General features: G+C 47.8%; 1 protein-coding gene across 2 annotated transcripts; it reads right to left on the minus strand.

The window, feature by feature from the left end:
- Positions 1–296: 296 nt before the first annotated feature.
- On the minus strand, positions 297–19,466 carry LOC122494690 (zinc finger protein 543-like). Of its 2 annotated transcripts, XM_043600056.1 has the most exons (6): positions 19,097–19,455; positions 18,832–18,948; positions 17,479–17,887; positions 16,516–16,642; positions 10,103–10,198; positions 297–4,632 (listed from the first exon to the last, which is right to left on the minus strand). In XM_043600056.1, the coding sequence occupies exons 3-6, from the start codon at positions 17,665–17,667 to the stop codon at positions 2,786–2,788; spliced, it is 2,259 nt and encodes a 752-aa protein (XP_043455991.1). In that variant the 5' UTR covers positions 17,668–17,887; positions 18,832–18,948; positions 19,097–19,455; the 3' UTR covers positions 297–2,785. The 2 variants fall into 2 exon arrangements, with proteins under 2 accessions (XP_043455991.1, XP_043455992.1); XM_043600057.1 differs by lacking the exons at positions 17,479–17,887; positions 18,832–18,948 and having other exon boundaries at positions 19,097–19,466.
- Positions 19,467–20,366: the final 900 nt, after the last annotated feature.

The following is a 20,366-nucleotide window of genomic DNA, read 5'->3' on the forward strand; positions in this document are numbered from 1 at the left end:
TGGGTTAGGAGCAGAGAGTGGGATCTGAAGCAGAATCTGAAGCAGGCTCCAGGCTCTGAGCTGTCAACACAGAGCCCAACGTGGGGCTTGAACTTACAAGCCGTGAGATCATGACCTGAGGCAAAGTTGGACGCTCAACTGACTGAGCCACGCAGGCGCCCCAATATAATGCTGTTTGTTAACTGCACTGGAATTAAAATTTTTAAAAAAGTAAAACAACAAAAAACCCACAGCCATCATATTTAATAATCAACAGTGAATGTTTTCTTCTTAACATTACAAACTAGGCAAGTATGTCCTCCTTCACCCTTTTATTTGACATTGTACTGCAAGTTCTAGCTAGTACAATAAAGACAGAAAAGGAAATGAAAGGGATACAGATTGGGAAGAAGACAAAAGATATTTGCAATTTGCTGATAACATTATTGTTTATGAAGAAAATCCTGAGGAATCTACACAAAATTCTGCTAGAATAAGTATTCAGCAAGGTCGCAGGAGGCAAGGTCAACACATCAAAATTAATCATATTTCTCTGTAACAGTAATGATCATGTACAAACTGGAATTAAAACCTCCATATAACATACAGTGACTCCAAAAAAAGTGCCAAAGTAAAAATCTAACAAAATTTGTTCAGGATTTACAAGTGGAAAATTACAAAACGCTAGTGAAATAAACCAAAAAAGATCTAAATAAATGAAGAGACATACCATGTTCGTGGTGTGACAGTCAAAATAATAAAGATGCCAAATCTCACGGAAATGATCCATAGACTAATGTAGTGTGTATCAAATTCCCAGCAAGATGTTTCCTACATACAGACAAGCACATGATAAAGTGTTTACAGAAAGCCAAGGGAAAAAATTTGATATGGAAAGCTAAATCAACTTTAAAAAAGAATAAAGGAGAAATCACTTCACCCAATTTTAAGATTTACTAAAAGCTGCAGTAATCAACATAGTTTGGTACTGGCAGAAGTTTAGATGTACAAATCAGTGGGATAACACAGAGACTCAGAAATAGACCAACATAAATATGCCCAACAGGTTTTTGATTAAGGAATAAACATAATTCAGTGGAGGCATAGTACTGTAGTCTAGTTTTCAACCAATGGTGCCAGTCAACTGAACATCCTTAAGCAAAAATACAAGAAAGAAACTCAACCTAAACCTCACATGGTAATACAAAAATTAACTTGACATGGATCAGAGATTTATATGCAAAAATGATAACACTTCTAGGAGAAAACACAGGAGAAAGTATTCAGGACAGAGAGCTTCCTTAAGACTTCTTAGACATGACCCGAAAAGGATTAAGAGGTGCCTTCACAATAATGCCATGAATCAATGTAACAAAAGTGGCTTAGTCTATGATGGCAATACAAAAGTACACCTGCGGTGATTTAGGAGGCCCTGAGGAGGGTTCAAAGTGAATGCGTGATTATTTTTACATCTTTCTGTACAGCATATTTCTTAATGTGAGGTAATACTATCACAGGTAGGTCAAAGCAAAGCAAAACAAAACAAAACAAAAAAAAACCCCACAAAAAAACAAAGAAGGAATTCCAAAAGACACTGATAAAGGTACTGTTACTTACTACACTGGAAACCAAGGCCATGGAAACAACAGTGAAACTCACACACCCCTGCATGTGCACATGCCCATTTCATCTATTAATATTCTAGTCAATTTCCTCAACAGTGAATCCTCACACCACCTTTTGTAGGAATAAAAATGGGATTCTTTCTCTCTGCGTTTTGGAGTTTCTCTTTATTTTTTTAGCTTAATTTAGCTATGTGTTTTCTTTTGGCTCTAATTCGACACATAGAAAACAAGTGAGGTGGACTTGGGAGAAGCCTCTCTAAATAGGATTGGAGAAGCTCAGGAACCACAATCAGAGGATTCATCTGAGAAGGTAACACAGCTACACTGCCATCCTCGTTGTACAGAAAAATACAAAAAAACAATAGACAAGTAGATCAAGAGCACGTATAAACGGATGGTTAAGTACACCTGAAAAAAATTTTTTGCTTTTTAAAAAATCAAAGTCTTAAGAATGTGCTACAGTGGGCCCATTCATATGTACATTTTTATCTCCTGAAATATGAGTCTTTCATAACTCAAGTTTTCATATTTCTTGTTAAGACTTATGCTACTCAAAGGTAGGGATGATGCTGTAGAACAAAGGCCTTTAATAAAGGTTTCCAAGGGACTGTGGGGTCTGGGAGGCACCCTGTCCTATGGGCGACGGCTGAATAAAGCCATCTGTGAGTGTGAAAAAAACATAAACATAAAAATAAAAAAAATAAAGGCTTTCAACACACCCTCAACTGTCCCAACTGTCCTGACAATGGACACCAGTGAAGGTATATACAAGGCAAAGGGGACAAGGCTCTCTGATCTCTGAAACACCGCCCCCCCCCCCAAATAAGATAAGGAACAAGAAACTGCCATAGGCTTGTCACAGAAATATGAAAGAAACTGTGCTTGTGTTTCTCTTGTATCTCCTCCTCCTTTGTTTAAATATCCCTGAGATAATTTTGCAGTGTAAACTGAGAAGATGGGGCCGATGGTTATGCTAAGTGCACAAGAATGACTGGATCATGCTCGTGGAGGAGTTCTCAGATGTAGAATAAGGCTCTAGGCTGGGTGAATTTCCAGTATGACTCCTCAGATGACAACCGATATCCTCCAACAGAAGGGTTTCTCTTTGGTATGAACGATCGGATTCTGAATAAGAGGTTTCCTCAGTGGCTACATTCAAAAGTCTTTCCCCTGTGGAGCGCTTAGAGGGTGACCAAGGACTGCCCACTCGTGAAGGGTCTCCCCACTTCTGCTGCGCTGCCACTGACAGGGTGTCTCCCAGTATGAATCCTCTGATGCTGAGTGAGGGAGGAGCTACGACTGAAGGCCTTTCCACACTCGCTGCATTCATAGGGCTTCTCCCCGGTGTGGATGACGGAGTGTCGGATGAGGCTTGTGCTCCAGCAGAAGGATTTCCCACACTCGGCACATTCATAGGGTTTCTCTCCACTGTGAATCCGCTGGTGCCTCGTGAGCCCCGAGCGGCGGTTGAAGGCCTTCCCACACTCAGAGCACTCGAAGGGCTTCTCCCCAGCGTGAATGCTGACATGTCGGATGAGGTCCTTCCTAGTGCTAAAGGCTTTCCCACATTGTTTGCACTCAAAAGGTTTTTCTCCAATGTGGGCCCTTTTGTGCAAGATGAAAGTGTAGCAGTAGGTGAAGGCCTTTCCACACTCACTGCACTCATAGGGCTTCTCCCCGGTGTGGATGATGGCGTGTCGAATGAGGTTTGCCCTCTGGCAAAAGGCTTTGCCACACTGCACGCACTCATAGGGCTTCTCTCCACTGTGAATCCGCTGGTGCCTCGTGAGGTATGAGCGGCGGTTGAAGGCCTTCCCGCACTCCATGCACTCATAGGGCTTCTCCTCAGTGTGGATGCTGAAGTGTCGGATGAGGTCTGACCGATTGCTAAAGGCTTTCCCACATTCTTTGCACTCGTAGGGTTTTTCTCCGGTGTGGGCCCTTTTGTGCAAGATGAAAGTGGAGCAGTGGGTGAAGGCCTTTCCGCACTCACTGCACACGTAGGGCTTCTCGCCGGTGTGACTCCGCTGGTGCTGCTTGAGGTGTGACCGGCGGTAGAAGGCCTTCCCACACTCCAGGCACTTGTAGGGCTTCTCCCCCGTGTGGATGACATAGTGCTGAATGAGGTCTGTGCTGTCGCAAAAGGCTTTCCCACATTCGTTGCATTCAAAGGGTCTCACTCCACTGTGAATCTGCTGGTGCCACGTGAGGTGTGAGCGGCGGTTGAAGGCCTTCCCACACTCCAGGCACTCGAAGGGCTTCTCTCCTGTGTGGATGATGTAGTGTCGAAGGAAACCTGTCTTATCTCGGAAGGCTTTTCCACATTCTTTGCACACAAAGGGTTTCTCTCCAGTGTGGCTCCTGTTATGCAAGACTAAATTGGAGCGGTGGGTGAAGGCCTTTCCACACTCACTGCACTTATAAGGCTTCTCCCCAGTGTGAATCCGCTGGTGCCTCGTGAGGTGCGACCTGCGGTTGAAGGCCTTCCCGCACTCCATGCACTCGTAGGGCCTCTCCCCCGTGTGGATCATGTGGTGCTGGAGGAGGTGTGTGCTCTTGCTAAAAGTTTTCCCGCACTCGGTGCATTCATAGGGCTTCACTCCAGTGTGAACCTGCTCATGTCGAACAAGAAAGCAGTTCTTGGTAAACACTTTCCCGCATTCCGCACACTTATAGGGACGTCTCCCTTCACGAATCAAGGGATCTTTCAGTGGTCCCCGTGAGTCACGTTCATGGAGGACATGTCCCGCAGGGATCAGCTCCTGTACAATCCTTGAGTATAGACTATCATCTGTCCCTAAACCATCATGTTCGGGCTTCGCGTTTCCAGGGAGCTTTTCCATCAGGGGGTCTGTTCCTGGTTCCAACTGGCCTTCCAGCATTTCTGATGGCCTATCCTGACTCTTGCCTTGCCCAAGCTGGGAGTACCCTGGGGCTCGTGAAGTCATTTGCTCCCGTGGTGAGGTTTCCTCAGACAAGGCAAGGTGAGAAGGGGAAGGCTCGGTGGTCTCAGGTTTTATATTGTCACCTAAGGGAAAACAATACACAGAAGGGCCTATTAGAGATGGCAACACAGAAAAGCAAAATTGCCATTTCAGTGGGAATAAGAAAATGGAAACAGTGGCTCAGCACCTCCCATGTTTTCCAATCTCAGGAACCCCGTTTACAGTTTCTTTCTTTTTGGATCCTGAACTCTTGAAACCTTTGAGAGGAAATCCAGAGGGAGAGAGCCGATGGGGGACAGAGTGTCTGGAGACTAGGGACGGGCAGACAGAAGAATGTCGCGTGTGTGCTGGGTTTGCTCCAAGCAAGAACGTCTGCAGGTGCTATAAGAGGCCAGGATAGGAGCACCTGAGGCAGCCCATGCAGCAGCCAGGAAGAGGTCAGGGAAGCTTCCCGCACAGGGAGAGCTAGAAGCTGCCGGACAGAGAGAGTGGGAACACCATTCCGGCCTCGGTTAACAGAATGAACAAAGGCAGAGTGTTCCGAGACTCAGGGAGTGCAGCACGCCAGAGATGGGCCTGTGAGAGTACAGCCCCTGACATGGGATTGGTGTCCTTGCAGGGGGAGACACAGGAGCGTCTACCGTGTGAGGACAGAGCGACCGCCATCTGCAAACCAGGAAGAGGGCCCTCACCACACATCAGATCTGCCAGCACCCGGATCTTAAACTTCTGGCCTCCAGAACCGTGGATAACAAACGTTTGTTGTTAAAGCTGCCAGTCTGTGGCATTCTCGTTACAGCAGTGCAGACCACCTAGACAGCAGGTGTGAGCAATGTTCTCGTTCTTCAGTTCAGTGATGTTAAGTACGTTATTTTCAAAAAGAAATGAATGAGCAAATACCTTGGGTAATACATCAATTAATCAAGGTCATTCATGAATCAGTGAGGACAGTGTGTCATAAGCCAAGGTTTAGGATTAATTGCAATTTGTACCTGAGGTCCACTTTAACAAAAGTTAGAGATCACAGCAGTATTACGGTTAAGATCATGGTCTTGGGGGGGCACCTGGGTGGCTCAGTCGGTTGGGCATCTGACTTTGTTCGGCTCAGGTCATGATCTCAGTTCGTGGGTTCCAGCCCCACATTGGGCTGTGTGCTGACAGCTCAGAGCCTGGAGCCTACTTCGGATTCTGTGTCTCCCTCTCTCTCTCTCTCTGCACCCCCCCCCCCCCCCGCTCATGCTCTGTCTCTCTCTCAAAAATAAACAAACATTAAAAAAAAAAAAAAGATCATGGTCTTGGACCACAGAAACCCTAGGCCCAAGCCCCACAGGAACTCAGTATTAGCTCCGTGGTACCTCCCATGGCACTCAAATTCCTTCAACCCTCATTTTGTCTTCTCAAGAATAAAGCTAAAAAAAGAGCCTGGACTGTAGGACTCCATGAGGATGGAGTGAAATCCTGCATTTGCCATGTTTGCTATGTGGACCATGTTCAGTCTGGTGCCAGACACTGAGCAAAACGTAACCCCCGTTAGCTCTAATTGTATATCATGAGTTGGTCCCATAACATACATCTGGGACCTAACTAGGAAGTATGTAAACTGGCAGTGTAAGAATGTACATATTAACCCTGGAGGGTATTGAAGAATAAAAAGAACGGTCCATGGGTCACCCGGGTGGCTCAGTCAGTTAAGTGTCTGACTTGGGCCCAGGTCATGATCTTGTTTGTGAGTTCGAGCCCTGCACTGGGCCCTCTGCTATCAGCACAGAGCCTGCTTTAGATCTCTGTCCCCCTCTCTCTCTGTCCCTTCCCCACTTGGGGGTGCGGGGGGCATGGTCCAAGAGAGGCGTAATGAGCCAACATTAAAGAGGCCACCAGAGTAAGGAGACAAGATAGGTCCCGGGAGATCAGGGGCAGAGACCCCAAGAAGGCCGGATGCCCACGACACAATCAGAAAAGCGTGCCACACGACGAGCTCACACGGTATGGAGTTTAAGTGTCTGCTCTGGAGCCAGAACGCCTGGCCCACATCATGGCCACGTCCTGCCTGCACCAAGTGAGCAGATATGGCACAAGTTACTTAGCTGCTCCCATCTCAATCTCGTCTAAAGCACTGACAGGCTCAGCTTCTGCCTCAAAGGCCGCCCTGAAGGGTGAATTGAGACAAGACCTGTAAAACGCCGGGCACAATGCCGACCCCTGCAGGGCGTTCAGTAAACTGCGGGCCGTTACCCATTATCCTGATGGTCGCTGCCGTATTTGGAAACTGGGAGCAAAACAGTGACCGTGTAAGGAATATTTTCCTAAGGAACATTTTCCCGTGCTGTGGTTCAGAGGAACCCCCCACGGGGCCTCAAAGAGCGAAGAGGACAATGTCGGCACTTTCATACGTGAATGGCAGGAATGTGCAAAGGGGCACCATTCTGCAGAACTGCCTGGCAGTTTCCAATTGAGCCAACCTGACCCAGAAACATACCAGAGTCCGTTCCTCACAGAAATCAGTGCCTCTTGGCACCGAAACACATGAAAAAATTTCCTCGGCAGCAGGCAGTTGAAAACAACAGCAATGCCTGTCAAGAGGGGAAGGGATAAAGGGCAGTTTTTCACACAATGGGACATCACACTGTATCGACTGTGAAAAACTCCAACTATATGCAACCACATGAAAAGAATCTCACAGACATATTGATGATCAAGAGATAGATATACCGACAGCACACAGTGGGTTCAACACTCAAATCTATGCTGATGGTCTAAACAGGGGCTACCTCACGGAAGGGGCTGTTGAGGGCATGAGACCCTAATAAGGTGCTGGAGATATTCTACAGTGGCCCCCCTTATCTGCGGGGGATTTGTACCAAGACCCCCCGTGGGTCCCTGAAATGACGGGTAGTATCAATCCTGTATATACTATGTTTTGTCCCTGTACATACATACCTAAAGTTTAATTTATACATTTGGCACATAAGAGATTAACAAAAAAACTAATAATAAAATAGAACAATTTTAACAAACGCTGGAATAAAAGTTACACGAATGTGGTCTCTATCCGAAAATATCTTATTGTACGCCACTCACCCTTCTTGTGGTGCTGTGAGATGATAAAACGCCCACATGAGGAGACGAAGGGAGGTGAATGACGCAGGCATGTGACACAGCATTAGGCTACTATTGACCTTCTGCTGGTATATCAGAAGGACCATCACCTGCTTTTGGACCGTGGTTGCCCACGGGTAACTGAAACCGCAGAAAGCGAAACCACAGATCAGGGGCACTGTGGTATATATTAGCGTAACGGTGGTGATGTGGGTTTATACATATACAAAGATTCGTCAAGCTGACCTCTTAAGGCTTTTAAGAACACAGCATATGAGTTATATCTCATTCAAAAAGTTCAAGAAAATAATCATTAATGGGAGGTATGGAACAAAAATGTAGACATCTCTCGCAAGAATGAGACAACTTTGGGGCACCTGGGTGGCTCAGTTGGTTAAGCATCCGACTTTGGCTCAGGTCACAATCTCACTGTTCATGGGTTCGAGCACCATGTCAGGCTCTGTGCTGACAGCTCAGAGCCTGGAGTCTGCTTCAGACTCTGTGTCTCCCTCTCTCTCTGCCCCTTCCCCCGCTCGTGCTCTGTCTCTCTCTCTCTCTCTCTCAAAAAATGAATAAACATTAAAAAAAAAAAAAAGAATGAGACAACTTTTCCAAGATTGGTTATACAGGGAAAGTGGAGTTGATGCCAGTGTGCAGACACGGGAGAGGCATAAGCCTTTGTAATTTACTTTCCCTAAGTGTGAGGCAACCGAGCATATTTTTATGTTGAGCAGAGATTAGATAAAGTTGAAGAGGCAGAAAATACGTGAAGAAGCAAGTGCCCTAAAAAGGTGTGATCTGGACTTAGTGCAGGAACTAAGGTCGAGCTCCACGAGGGGGCAGGATGGGGAGGTTCACACAGAGATTTCTATCCATGTATAAGGGTTGGAGATCAAGCAACAGAAGAACACAGACGACTTTCACCATGAAAATGTGCTGAGACATCACTGGTGGGTGGGGGGGCCGGCGAAGGTCTAGAACAAGGTCCAAGCGGCTGGGGGAGCCAGTGTGGGAGGCAGCACAGATCAGAGGCATGCAGCAGACGCAGGGAGACCGGCTGGACTTAGGTGTGTGGGGACAGGTCAGGGGTAGCAGGGGAGGCAGTGGAGACGCGTGCGTGAAATGGACAGGATGTCTGGATGTGGGGGCTGGTGGAGACGGAAGGGTTGAGGAGTGACTTAAAGTGGCACCCAGCCTTCTGACCTGCACGGGAGGTGGGAGGAGAGGGAAAAATCAAGAGCTCCCTCTCAGGCATGGTGAGCTGAAGTGTCTTTTGCACATTCGCAGACGTGAGACCGGGGACAAGGGCGAAGGTGTGGAACAGACTCTGAAGGGCTGAACAGACCAAGGGACCACGAGAGGGGAGAGCCTGGCTCTGCGGTGGCACCAGTCAGCACACCTGATGTCCCGAGGGCCTCAGCGGCCCACAGTTGGGGAAGAGAAGGTGAAGTGTTGGTGAAGTGTTACCTTGAAGCTTAAGCGAACAGGAGGGGTGCTAAGATACGGAGCCCGGGAGTGCTTCTGAGTGTCTAACGGACCCGTGGAGAATGGTGGAGAAGGTGGGAAAGGGTGAGACGCAGAGGACAGCTAGTCTCCTTGCACTTCAGAAGGCAACTTGAACTATCGTTATTCATGAGGACTCATACTGTGACATAAGTAGCACTAACAGCTTACCTTTGCTGAGCCATTCGTGCCCTGTAGGTCAGGGCCAGTGTGAACCAGCGTCACATGCAATCTGGTACGTCCTCAAACAATCCAGTGATACAGAAACTATTATTGCTAGCAGTTTTCAGGAGCAGACCACACTCACCAAACCATTGGCTCCTCTCCACGGACACACAGCTCAGCCTCATTTCCCAGAGCCAGGCACCGAAGTGCAGCCAGATCGAATGTGAGGAGAAATAGTGGGTATGACACCCCCCTTTCTTCTCTGATTTCCCCTGTGCTAGCTGGAAGGAGGCAGGACAACCCGAAAGTCTCATGTTGACGACAGGAGGTAGCTGGGTCCCTGAGTAACTGTGTGGCACACAGCTGCAGGTGGACCCACACAGTCCTTCGGTGAGAAAAGTACTTTTCATATGCTGAGCCCCCAAGATTCTGGAATACACCTGTTAGAGCAGCTGGGTTACAGTGGCTGAACTTACATGAAGGCATTGTGAGATGACGCTCCTTTCTTGCGGCCACAGGGTTGTGGCATGTCACAGCTAGTTTTTAAGCCCAAGCAACCAGAGCCAAGAGCCCGAACTTCTTACCTAATAGGTCCCACACCTCCCCAGGAGTGCTGGACATTGTGATGGGGTGCCAGGAACGGGTGGAAAGACCTCAGGTTACAAGGCTCCGTGCATCCTAAGCCTTGAGAGAGGCCACAACAGTAAAACTTCCACAAACTCCAGGGACAGTCTACTCTGCCGTCTACAAGCTGCCAGGACCCCCACCTGGCCAGCTGTTGGCACCCACCTGGGCAGTTGCTAGAGGAGAGGCTTCTCTGCAGTGTCCATAACTCTGGGCTCCGCTCCAGTGGGTAGATCTGCTCTGGTTTGGGTAGAGGACAGCCTGTTTACGGAGAAAGAAAGAGGACGTGGAGATTCTGGTGAGAAGAAATAAATCTAGACTGGGACATCAGAATTTGGAGAAGGCCTCAGAATGAAGCTGCTCCCATCCATGCAAATAAAATGATGTGACCTGGAAACCAGCTGCATAAAACACTGTCATTGGGCCCCAAAGACTGTAGACATTAGCATCGGCTCCACAGAATGCACCAATTCCCTTTGATCCCCATCCTGTAGAATCGCAATGCTGTTTAGACCTATCTCCTGAAGGTGCTTTCTAATTAATCCAGTCAGGGGCCTCGACCTCCCTGTGCGTCAGCCAATACCTGGTGAGCTTCGCTGCTACTACTGCCTAATTTACACAAAATATCTGGGGTGAGGCCTGGGCATCAGGAGATTTTAAACACTTCCCAGGATGATGGCACCCCACCTAGTAGGTTCATTTCACCAGTGGCATCTCTGATCATAGACAGGTAGGCAGAGTGGCTGGGTACTCTGAGCAGAGAGATAGGTTATTCCAGGCAGAAAGACTAGAATGCAAATACAGGAACAATACAGTGACAAATATGGTAAATATTAACCGCTCTGTATCAATATCACTTGGAACGTCTGTTTTTTTTCTAAATGCTCCAATTATAAGACAGAGATGGTCAGAATGGATAAAAAAATAAGACCCAACTATAGATCGTCTATAAAAAACCCACTGTAAATAAAAAGATACATGTTGAAAGTAAATGGATGGAGGAAAATATACTAATACGTTATCAGAATACGCTAACACTAGTCAAAAGAAAGCAGGCAGACCTGTATTAATTTCAGACAGGGGTGACCTCAAAGCAAGGAAAATTACCAGGGATTAAGAAAGCATTATGTAATGATAAACGGGTTAGTTTGCTAAGAAGACATAAAATTCCTTAATCTGTATGTGTCTGCCATCAAACTATATGAGGCAAAAACTGATAGAATGACAAGGAGAAATAGATGAATCCCCTATCAAAGTTGGAGACTACACTACTCCTCTACCAGAAATGGACAGATCCGGGGAGCCTGGGTGACTTAGTTGGTTGAGCGTCCGACTCTTGTTTTCTGCTCAGGTCATGATCTCGCAGTTTCATGATTTTGAGCCCCGTGTCAGGCTCTGCGTTGCCAGTGTGAAGCCTGCTTGAGAGTCTCTCTCTCTGCCCCGCTGTCTCTCTCCCAAAATAAATAATACATAAACTTAAAAAAAAAAAAAAGTAATAGATCCAACAGGCAGACAATTAATAATGCCATAGTTGAACTGAACAATCCCATCAATTACCTGGATATAACTGACATCTGTAGACTACTGCATCCCAAAACAGAATACACATTCTTCTCTCACATGGGACAGTCACCATAACAGATCATATTGTGGGCCATAAAACACACCTTAACCAAAATTTAAAAAGAACAGAAATCATATAATGTCTGCTCTCAGACCACAAAGTAATTAACTAGAAATTAATAACAGAAAGATAACTGGAAAATCCCCAAATAGGTAAAGATCAAACAGCACATTTTTAAATAACATGTGGGTCTAAGAAGCAATCTCAAGAAAGTAAAAAATATTTTGAACTAAATGAAAACCAAAATAGAGGATGCCTCTGTAGCTCAGTTGGAAGAGCATGTATGTGACTCTTGATCTTGGGGTCATGAATTTGAGCCCCATGTTGAGTGTAGAGATTACTGAAGAAAAAAAAACAACAAAAAACTTCAAACCAAATAAACATAAAAAAATAAAAAATACAACTTAGCAAAATTGTGGAACGTAGCAATGCAGTGCTTAGCAGTAAATTTATAACATAGAAATATCTTTTTAAAAGAAAGATCTAAAGTTAATTATATAAATTTCCACCTTAGGAAACTAGAAGAACAAATTAAGTGCTAAGTAAACACTACAAAAGAAATAAGAATTAGAGCGGAAATTAATGAAACTGAAAACAGAAAATAGAGAAAATCAACAAAACAAAAATCTGGTTCTCTAAAAAGATCATTAAAATGGATAAGCCTCTAGCCAGGCTAACTGAAAAAAAAAAAAATGAGAGAGAACACAAATTACAGATCCTATGGACATTAATAGGATATTAAAAGGGGTGCCTGGTGGCTCAGTTAGTTAAGTGTCTGACTTTAGTTCAGGTCATGATCTTGTGCTTTGTGAGTTTGAGCCCCACATTGGGCTCTGCTAACAGCTTGGAGCCTGGAGCCTGCTTCAGATTCTGTGTCTCCCTCTCTCTCTGTCCCTCCCCTGCTTATGCTCTGTCTCTGTCTCTCAAAAATAAACAAACATGAAAAAAAATTTTTTTAAAGGACTTTAAAAGAATACCATCAACCACTCTATGCTCACAAATTCAATAACTGAGATGAATGCACCAATCACTTGAAAGACACAATCTGCTAAAACTCACATAAGAAGAAACAGACAATCCGAGTAGGTGTATATCTATTAAGGAAATTGAATCAAAAGTTAATAACCTTCCAAAAAACAAAGCACGAGGCCCAGTTGGGTTCACTGGTGACTTCTACCAAAACCTGAAAGAAGAAATTATACCAATTCCCTACAATCTCTCCCAGAGACAGAAGCAGAGGGAATATTTCCTAATTCAATATGTAAGGCCAGCATTACCTAATATCAAATAAAGACATCACAGAAAAGTATACACAATATGTCTCATGAACATAGATGAAAAAAAAATCATCCACAAAATATTAACAAATCAAACCCAACAGTGTATAAAGAGATGATATATCACAACCAAGTGGGATTTATCCCAGATATACAAACCCGACTCAAAATTTAAAAATCAATTAACATAATCCATCACAGCAACAGGCTAAAGAAGAAAAATCACACAATCATATTGATAATGCAGAAAAGCATTTGATAAAATCCAACATCCATTCATGTTTCAGAGTTAAAAAAAAAAAACAAAAAAACAAACCTCTGGGGAGGCTGTGTGACTCAGCTGGTTAAGTGTCTGACTCTTGACTTTGGCTCAGATCATGATCTCAGTTAGTGGGATCGAGCCCTGCATCTGGCTCTGTGCTGACAACACAGAGTCTGCTTGGGATTCTCTGTCTCTCTCCCCCAGTCGTGCTCTCTCTCTCTCTCTTTCTCTCGAAATGAATAACTAAATTTAAAAAAATACATAAGAAAAAAAAAGAACTCTAAGCAAAAGCGGAATGGAGGGAAATTTCCTGAACTTGATAAACATCTACAAAAATACTGGAAGTATTAGGTAATGTGACAAGAAAATGTAGTAAGACAAAAAAAAGGTACACATAACTTTACCATAAGATCCAGCAATTGCACTCCTTGGTATTTCCCCAAAAGTCCACATAAAAGCTTACACATGGATATTTACAACAGCTTTATAGTTAATTGCCAAAATTTGGAAGCAACTGAGACTTTCTCCAGCAGGTAAATGGATACACTGTGGTACATCTAGAAAATGGAGCATGCAGCACTAAAAATAAATGAGCTATCAAGCCATAGAAAGACACTGAGAAACCTTAAATGCACATTACTAAATGAAAGAAGTCAATCTGAAAAGGCTACATACTGTATGATTCCAACTACAAGATATTCTGGAAAACACAAATGGGGATAGTAAAAAGATCAGGGGTTAATGAAGGGGAGCAGGAGAAGGGACGAATAGGCAGAGCAAAGAGGATTTTTAGCACAGTGAAAATACTCTGCATGATACTATAATGATGGAAACGTGTCATTTCACATTTGTCCAAACCCACAGAATGCACAACACAAGGAGTGACCCCTAATGTAAACTATGGACTTTCAGGGACTATGAGGTCAGTGTAGGTTCACTGACTGTAACAAAAGCACCACTCTGGGAGAAATGTTGATAATGTGGGAGGCTGTGCAGGTGTGGAGGAAGGGGGTTTATGGGGAATCTCTCAATTTTGCTATGAACCTGAAATTGCTCTTTAAAAAGTCTTCAAAAAAAAAACCAAAAAAAAAAAAAACCAACTAGGGGCACCTGGGTGGCTCAGTCAGTTAAGTGTCTGACTCTGGATTTTGGCTCAGGTCATGATCTCACGGTTTTCAAGTTTGAGCCCCAAATCATGCTCCATGCTAACAGTGTGAAGCCTGCTTGGGATTCTCTCTCTCTCCCTCTCTCTGCCCCTCCCCAACTCTCTCAAAAATAAACTTAAAACAAAACACTAATATTTATAGGATGTAACCATATCCCAAGGGACTGTGCCAAGCAATTTAAATGCAGTATGTTCTTAAAACATAGTATTAAATTTATGTACTAACTTAGAAAATAAATGACATATTTAAAATATTGAGCCTTGGGTCCCTGGGTGGCTCAGTCAGTTGGATGTCTGACTCTTGATTTCGGCTCAGGTCATGATCTCACCTGTCATGAGTTTGAGCTCCACGTCGGGCTCCATGCTGACGGGGTGGAACCTGCTTAGGATTCTCCCTCCCTCCCTCTCTCTCTCTCTCTCTCTCTCTCTCTCTGCCCCTCCTGTGCTCTCTTTCTCAAAATAAATGAATAAACTTCACAAAAAGATAAAATAAAATATTGAGGCTTTTCACTCAAAAGTGTCTTCATTGAGCAAAGTCTTTTTTAGGTCCTAAGCAAAGGATTCTGTTGTTCTTCCAGCGAACATAAAAAATTCTAATTTAGGATTTCCTTACAGCCTCCACACGAAGTAAACACTGTGACTGGCACCATTTATAGATGAAGAAACCGAGATCAGGCAGATTTGCTGAAACCGTGGAAGTGGTAAATGGCTGAGCCAAGGTGGATCAGGGTCTGTGTAGTCGTGTCTGGCATCTGGCCTCTTTGACTACAAAGCTATACAACACTGTTCCAGAAGATGCTGAGTCCAAGTATGAGGGTGAAGACCAGACAATGAGAACGATGATGACATGAGAACAGTACTGGCGACAGCGAGGGTCACAATCGCTAAAGCCGCACATCGCAAGGTATCACCAGACACTGTTGTGAGCCATTTGACCCTCACGACAGCTCTGTGAAGCAGAGGTGCTATATTACTTCATTTTATTTATTTATTTATTTTTTTCAACGTTTATTTATTTTTGGGACAGAGAGAGACAGAGCATGAACGGGGGAGGGGCAGAGAGAGAGGGAGGCACGGAATCCGAAACAGGCTTCAGGCTCTGAGCCATCAGCCCTGAGCCCGACGCGGGGCTCGAACTCACGGACCGCGAGATCGTGACCTGGCTGAAGTCGGACGCTTAACCGACTGCGCCACCCAGGCGCCCCTATATTACTTCATTTTAGCTGAGATTACGAGGCACAGAGCGGTTCAGTACCCGGTCCAGAAACACAGAGCTCATAAGCCACAGAGCGGGGACTGAACAGTAAGGGTCTGGCACCAGACCCCGGTCTCCTAAGCACTATACGAAGAAGGAAGCAGCCGTGTGGGGCCAGCAACCTCAGCCCAAGGAGGCTGAAACAGTGACAGGGGGATGTGAGCAGGAGGCCTCGATCCTCAGGAAACACGGGCCAGAGAGAGAGACAGACTTGATGACGCTAGACAGCGCTTCAGGAACCACTAAAAACAAAAAATTGGGACTCCCACTCAGTCGTGTGGTCAAATAGGGACGCTTGCACAGACATAAATGGCATCTATTCTCCTCAACATTTCACAAAAGAAAGAACCTGTGCCACCAAAAACTGCAGGAGAGCTTTTTGCAACAAAGAGGGGTCTTTTAAACTGAACAGATTAAGCTTTAGAGGGACTCGTTGCAGTGGCCCTATTTTCCTCACTTGCCGAAGATGGCATGTCGGGAGAATTAAACGAATGAAGAGGAACAGTATCCGCATACAAGAAGAGCAGAGACACGGAACATGGGGCCTCACACCACAAGGACTGGGCGACCGCTTCCTGCTGCCAAACAGCTGTGGCAGAGAAAAACCACTGTGAAAAGACAGAGACACAAGCAGACCCACGGAGAGGTCAGGACGAAAGCCCCGGAAGCCAGGGCATAATCGTGCTTCTCGAGGATGCTGGATCAGTCCCTCAAGGGGCCCAGCTGGCATTCCTTCCTGTGGGTTCCATGAGACACCCCCATTTCCTCCCAACACACCCTTCTTTGGCTGTGACCAAAAGCCAACTATGTTCTCGCCTCACCCTCCCTCCCACACAGAAGAGCAGGCAGGAAGAGGGGAGTCTAGAAAATCACCAAAGCTGTGGGGAGGAGGGAGGCAGGCTACAGAGGCCTTCTCGACCAGCCAGGCCTGGAGCCAGAGAGTGGAGGGAAGGAGGTGATGGGTCTCCCACACGGCAGGAGGAGGGAGGCCTCACCCAGAGAGACCAGGAGCCTGCAGGTTTCCAGCATCACCTCCTGGTACAGGGTCCTCTGGGCCGGGTCCAGCTGCCCCCACTCCTCCTGGGTAAAAGTCACGGCCACATCATCGAAGGTCACCAGCATCTGAAAAGTCAAATAGAGGCAGCTGTGTTTGTCCTAGGGCTACTGACGGGAACCAGAGCCCATCTCTTGATGGCAAGGGAGCAGAGAGACCAAACGGCCGCTGAGGGTTGAGCTCTGTGCTGGCCTCAAGGACTCCGAGATGCTGCTTTGCCTTGATTACAGCAGCGCGGGAGCCAGGAGCCTCCCACGTGGGAGCCCAGGGAGAATGATGCAAGGTCAGGACCTTCCTGTGTGGACTATGAGACACAGCATGGCAAGGGCTCCGAGACGCCAGACGAATGGGAGAGAGCATTGAAAACAGCAGCAATGATAATTACAGAATCCCCGAGACTCACTGGTCTCCACAGTGTGCCTGCCTCATGCAGACGCTCTGCCTGTCTCCTTAAAGGGAACAAAAGTCATACTCCTGAGGTGTGAATCCTCTTAAAATCAACACTTGCCTGGCAAGTGTTACTTGGGAGCCTCAATTCCTGGGTCAATACAGTAATTGTCACTCGGTGGTAGTAGTTTTGAAAATTAATGAAAAAAAGATATTCGTAAAAGAAGCACTGGACGACTGACCACAGCCTGAGGTCGTATCATTATCACCCTCATGCCAGTCAGGGCCCTAAGTTTACACGTGGTATAAGCAGAGGCAGGATTTGAACTGAGGTCCCTCTGGTCTACGGTCTAACTGCACAATCTTGACACTCCTCCATTAGCAAAGGAGTTAATGCAGATGTGAAGCATTTCACATAAATACCCAGTCACACTCATTTCGGCAAACATTGAACATAATTTCTGTGGACAAGGGCAGAGGAGCGAGCTCATCATCAGCCACCTTACAGGACAGTCACCTGAGGTGGTGGCACCTGCTTGGGAAGTGGCAGGGCCTGGATCAGGTGCCAATGCCTTCTGCTCCTCAGACTGCTAGGGAGAATCCACAATGAGCCATTGTTTCTTTTTCCTACTGGAGTCTTCTTTCCTTTCCTTTGGCGACTCTGCCGGAACTCAAACCCGCCTGCCTGGGTCCTCACGGCACCCATCCCTGAGGAAAGACTACTTCAGGCCCAGAGAACAGAAGCTGCTGAGGACGATGCAAGCAGGCTGCGGCCATGAGAACAGCCTCCGGTTTACCACTGTCTGTCCTGGCAGAGTGTATGATGGAACGGTCAGCAAATGATCACAGAGGCTGGCCCTCCCAGGGTAGGGCTCGACAGATGGGGACGGGGGGCCATGGAAATCACACAGGTCTTCTGGGGACTCCTGAAACAAATATACCTTTTTTGTCCACACGCTTCCACCTGCTGAAATGCCATATTCCCACCTTCCGCCCAAACTGCCTACTCCAAGGAAGCCTGCTTGGCTTGCAATGTATCCCTACATGCGTTTTGTACAGAAGGGGGTACAAATACAGGCTGTGGTGGCTGACACACTGATTGTTTCTGCTACTTAAGAGCAGCAGTGAGGGGCGTCTGGGTGTCTTCCGGTTGAGTGTCTGACTTCAACTCAGGTCATGATCTCCAGGTTTGTGAGTTTGCGCCCCACACCTGGCTTGCTGCTGTCAGCGCGGACCCCACTTCGAATCCTCTGTCCCCCTCTCTGCCCCTCCCTGGCTCGCACTCTCTCTCTCAAACATAAGTAAAACATTAAAAAGAAAAAAGAGCTGCAGTGAATTTGGGCAAATAACTGAACTCTCTAAGCCTCAAGTTGTTTTCATGCAAAACAGCAATAATAACAGAACTTAACTCAGAGGAGGTGAGGATTAAAAGAGGTGAAATGTTAGGTCTGCCCTTCAACCCACAGCAAAAATTAACCAAGGCCAGCGATTATGGTTCCTCTGCCACTGTTCTCTCTTTGCTCCCACAACATCCCAGACATATTCAACCAGGAACCCTTATTTAATTTTGCCAGGTTTCCTACACAAAAATGCCAGATGATGGGCAAGCAGGGAAGGGGCCACTTCGGCCTGAACTGCTGGGACAGTTCTGTCCAAATGCGTGACATCTGAGCAGAGGCCAGCAGGATGTGAGAGGAAGACCCCTCCCCTCCCTCCCGCCAGAGTCAAAGGGGCAGAATCGCGGGCACAGGGCAGGACAAGGACAAGGGCTGGGGGATGAACTCAGCATGGTCAGGCTGGTGTCCGGAGAACCGCGCCCCCGGGGAAGAAGGCAAGGTCGAGGAGGTCGGCGGGAGGGCCGGGTGGGCACCTGCGGGTCCCCGGGCGGGCTGGATCTGTGAGTGACGGACGCCCGCGGAAGGAAGCATCACTTTCACCTTCCCGGCACTGACCAAACACTTGTCGGAACTCCGGCACTGCCGCAGGACTACGGACAATAAAACAACAAGCTAGCGACGCGCGCTGTACACAAACGACAGGAAGAATAGGCAAGCGAACGGCTTCCTAGCCTCCGGCTGCCCAGGAGCCCTCTCCGCAGCAGACAGGCTGCAATACCCACAGCGTCGTCCACTCACCCGCGCAGGGGCCATCCACGCCGCCGCCATCGTGGGACCCTGTGCACAGAGCGGGGCCCGGGGAGGGGGTGGCGGCCGAGGAGCCCCAGAGCGGGGCGACCTCGGCTGACCGTCTCACTCCCAGCCTCAGTTTCCCCGCTGTGAAGCGCGCTCGAGGCCCAGGGCTGCAGGGACAGCAGGCGCTTACGTGACACCCCGTTATAGAGAATGAGGGGCGGGTATCAGGCTCGTACAAGGACGCAGAGGTAAGACCCACGCTCCACACCGCCTTCTCCGCTCGCGCCTCATAAAAGCGCCCTGCCCACCACTGCTCGAAGCCGCACAGACCGGTACGACCCACCCGGCACCGGCGGATGACGTTAGCCTCCACGGAGCAGGAAGTCCCGCCCCCGCCGGGGCGGGCCGCAGGAAACGCCCCTGTCCTGGGCTGTCATTGGCCCAGCGCGCGCGCGGACACGCGGTGTACAGCCTTCTGGGAATTGTGGTTTTCTCCCTGAAAGCTGCGGCGGTGGGGAGCTTCCCGAGCCTGTCCCCTCCAGTGGAAGAGTGCGCGAGGCCGAGTACCGCCTCAGACCTGCATCTTCACAGTGGGGCCGAGGGACGGGCGCAAAACGGTCCCTCACGTGCCCGGGGAAATCGAGGCTCCGGGCCCCGGACGTCCGCCCGGGGTCCGGGCACGTGACACGTCGGGGACCGAGGTCTTCGGCTTTGCTCGGGACTTCCCTGTGCTCCTCACCTCCTCGCGATCCTCCTGGAGGGAGCCGGGGACACAAGCCTTAAGAGTAGCGAGCGCCAGGACGCGGACGCCAGAAGCCCTCCCTCCCACACGGCGCATGGCATCGCCTGGCCCCTCGCGGGCTCTGTCCAGCACCAGCTGCACGTGCTGTGGGGCCTTGACGCCCGCTGGTGAGCGATGCCGGAGGTGGACGCAGAGGTCGAGCACCGGCACTTTACCTGTGTCTCATCGCTGGCCCAGGGGTCGTGCATGGATCTGCAAATTCGGGAGTTGTTAGCGAACAGGGTTATCTCCAGTCTCAAGAAAAGCCTGAGAACAGAGAAAGGAATGGGCAGGGGCGAACCCAGAACCAACCCAGCATTAAATAGGTGCAGACAGGGGCGCCTGGGTGGTGCAGTCCGTTAAGCGTCCAACTTCAGCCAGGTCACGATCTCACGGTCCGTGGGTTCGAGCCCCGCGTCGGGCTCTGGGCTGATGGCTCAGAGCCTGGAGCCTGTTTCCGATTCTGTGTCTCCCTCTCTCTCTGGCCCTCCC

The sequence above is a fragment of the Prionailurus bengalensis genome, chromosome E2 (assembly GCF_016509475.1).
Source record: "Prionailurus bengalensis isolate Pbe53 chromosome E2, Fcat_Pben_1.1_paternal_pri, whole genome shotgun sequence".
In the NCBI taxonomy this organism is placed as follows: domain Eukaryota; kingdom Metazoa; phylum Chordata; class Mammalia; order Carnivora; family Felidae; genus Prionailurus; species Prionailurus bengalensis.